Here is a 3,589-nt window from a genome sequence, read left to right as displayed (position 1 = left end):
AAATTTTGATTTAACGGAGCGTTTGATTTATTTTTTATTTTTTTTTCGTTTCGGCTCGATTTACCTCAAACTCATACATAAATCTTATTAAAATTATGCTATCAAACACCCTCTAAAAGTTTATGCTCGGTAATCACCTCCGATGACTCCAGTTGCCGCCATTGTGTTCGACAGTTGCCACCGCAAGGTCTTCGGACACCACCATCATGGTCGTTTGCACAGTCACGAATCAACACAAACCCCCATTGGCCTACTATCACCAATGACAAGCACTCAATGGTATTACACTGCATTTGTAGTGTGCTCACCTAAACTTCAAGTTTTACATACATACCAAAATGGGTATTTCACTTTTTAACAGTTAAAATGATGGTGGTTATGTGATATGAAAGGTTTGGATGGTATAAATGTAAAAAATAAACTGTGTTAGATATGTAATTACATAGGAATTGAGAGAAATATATGTAAATGACCCCTTAAGAAAATGAGGCGAAAATAGAGTTTCCATATCTTATTCCTTGAAAAGATCACTTATTTACTTGAATCTCAGTGAACTAACGGGAAATTGAAATATATTTTATATTGCTCTTTTCATTTAAATTTTTAATATTTTAAATTGAAATTTTATATTTAATTTTGAAATCAGTGTAAATTATGTTGAAATTATGTGTATTTTATTATCTATAAATTCATTTAAAGTTCAATTTGTGTATAAATTATGCATGGTATGAAATGTTTTCATGACTGCATTATGTCATCTATTCATGGTTTCCATACTATTTCAATAAAAGAAGATTTACATACATACCATTTAATTTCTATTTATTTACATATCTAACACCAAAATTTCAATTTTTTACTTATATACCCCCTTTTCTATGCATGAAAAGTTGTATTTCACTCTTTAAGAGTTAGAATGGGTGATATATAAGCCAATGGATGCATTTTTAATAAATTTAATTTTTTGTTTGTGTTTAATGTTAAAAATGCAAACAAATTTTGCATTTAGCCTTTTTTGAATTGTATTAATTTATTAAAAATAAATACTAACATAAATTAATAAAATATATAATAATATTTTATAATCTTAAACTCAAAAAATGTTTTAATATTAAATAGTAATATTTTTCTTAAATGAGTTTTAGAAAATTTGAAATAAAATAAAAATAAAAATAAACTATCAAAAAATTTAATTAAAATATGGAAGTTAAGTTGTTAATATATTTAATTAGTTATAATAAGTAAATTTTGTGTTTATAAAATATAATTATAAAATGATATAAATTAATGTTGAGTTTATAAATTTGTAAGGCATCAACTTCCTATATTTGATGATAAGTTGATGCAACAATTAGAGTCTCTTGTTGAATGTAGAGTGGGTGTTTGTTGTAATTAAGTCTCAAATGAAATCATAGATCGAGCATTTTGCGAGTAGATGGAGAGAAACATTAACTATGAAAGCGACCAAACCGAGCGACTTCAATATACTTTTTTTTAAAATTTTATTGTATTGTCAACTATTTTTCAATAAATTTTAAATTTAATTTCAAAAATTTGTTGTCCAAAATTTGTTACTTCCACTGTGAAAGTTTGGTCAAAATTAAGTTATTTTTCATTTTTAAGATAATTTAAATACAATCCCGTAAATTTAATTTTTATTTTTCTTCAATTATTATTATTATTTTGTTTTTAATAATTAATTCATTAAACTGTTTAAATCTTTATTTAATTTATAACATTTTATAATTATATTTAATAAACTCAATTTACTTATTATAATTAATTAAATATACTAATTTTTAATTTCTCATATTTTATTCTAATTTTTGATATTTTATTTTAATTCTAACATTTTATTTCAAAATTTCTAAAAAAGATATTTTAAAAAAATATTAACATGTAATATAAAATTTTTTGAAGTATAAGATTATAAAATATTATTATGTATTTTATCAAATTCTATTTTTCATATTTATTTTTAATAAGCTAAAATTATTCAAAAAAGATTAAAACTCAAAATTTGTTTAACATTAAACACAAGGAAGTTTTGCTTTCTATTAAACACGCATTGATGCCGTTCGAATTTGCTCCCTTCTCTTAATTACTCTTTAGCCGGCCCCTTTTAACTAATTACAGTTAATTAAGCAGTTAATTAAGTGCCCCACTTGAGAATTTAGCCTTGAAATTATCCATTTCTCTCATGTTGAAATAAAGAGCACATTATGAAAAAAACAATAATAAAAAAGTGGCACAATATAAGAACTGCACACTTATATTGTGCCACGTGATATTAAATATTTGAGAGGGTATGTGTGTAAATATGAAGTTTAGGAGTGTGCTATGTGTGTGAAAGCCCCTTACTTTCATAATGGACTTTCAGTATGCTTCAACATAGAATCTTTCAATCTTTAAAATGCTGACAACACTGAGTTTGACTCGTAGGTATACAACGTCATGGTTCATATTCGACGTGTGTTCGACCATACCTTTACGACTCATTAGTCTCCTCGTCTAGAAACATCGAACATGGCTTCAAGTAACTCAATATGCTTCGGCTTCGGTAGCTTCATCGAGTCAGCTCGCTCTTTGCAAGATTTTTCGTCTTTCTCTTTAGGTCTCTAACTCACATCTGAGTACAATAAAGTATATGGCGATGAAGTGAGTTTGGTCAGCAGATTTCCTTCTGTGTATTCCCCTCTCATACACAATTCTGATGAAGTCATATATCTAACACCCAAAGCTTGATATTTACAGTATTTATAACACCATGGTGTCATAAACCTATGCATGAAAAAGTGTATTCCACGCTTAAAAATATAATGATGATGGTATTTTTGACGTGATGTTAAAGAAATGAGAGCTATGCATGTTAATATGAATGTGTAGATGTCAGACATGTAAGAACATAAGAATTGTGTGGTATGCATGTAAATTTCACTAATATTTATACTTCAGTCCTAATTCATTATAATTTCATGTGACTGACCTACAGGTTAACGCTTTCCGCGGTACATTCTGCAGGATGTTTCAACTACTTCATTGCCGATCGATATCCTGATGCGAGACCAACATGGATCGGTGCAGTAATGCCGAACTTTGGAGCAGGAAGTCTGTGGATTAGATACGTGGCGGCAATGTATTGGACGATAACGACTATGACAACGAATGGATATGGTGATTTGCATGCTGAGAATCCAAGAGAAATGCTGTTTGATATTTTCTACATGTTGTTTAATTTGGGAATGAAAGCATACCTCATTGGAAACATGATGAATCTCGTCGTTCATTGGATGAGCCGCACGAGAAACTTTGTATGTTCCCTTCTGCTTCTTACTCGGTTCGCCTTTTTGATCATTGTGGGGAGATTTGATCTTATGATTGTAGAACTAGAAACAAATAACAACGGTTTTTGCAATATTAAGGAATAAGGAAGAAGACAAGTATTTGAGGAAAAACTCGAATGCTAAATAGTTGAGATAATGGTAAAAATGACAAGTACGAGAAGTAAAAATAAGTTAAGAAAAAGGGAAATTATATATTTAGCACACAATTCTTCTGTATTTACATGTCTCACACCTACACTTTCATA

At 28.5% G+C, this 3,589-nt stretch overlaps 1 protein-coding gene across 1 annotated transcript; it reads left to right on the top strand.

The window, feature by feature from the left end:
• Nucleotides 1-2,984: 2,984 nt before the first annotated feature.
• Nucleotides 2,985-3,459, top strand: LOC110036128 (potassium channel KAT1-like; the record flags this gene model as incomplete). Its single annotated transcript, XM_020740492.1, has 1 exon — nt 2,985-3,459. A coding segment is annotated over one exon (444 nt), but the record flags the coding sequence as incomplete, so codon positions are not given.
• Between the last annotated feature and the right edge of the window lie 130 nt (nt 3,460-3,589).

The sequence above is a fragment of the Phalaenopsis equestris genome, unplaced genomic scaffold (assembly GCF_001263595.1).
Source record: "Phalaenopsis equestris unplaced genomic scaffold, ASM126359v1 Scaffold202902, whole genome shotgun sequence".
NCBI classification, from domain to species: domain Eukaryota; kingdom Viridiplantae; phylum Streptophyta; class Magnoliopsida; order Asparagales; family Orchidaceae; genus Phalaenopsis; species Phalaenopsis equestris.
The sequence above is the reverse complement of the archived record's forward strand: the minus strand, read 5'-3'. Positions and strand labels throughout refer to the sequence as shown.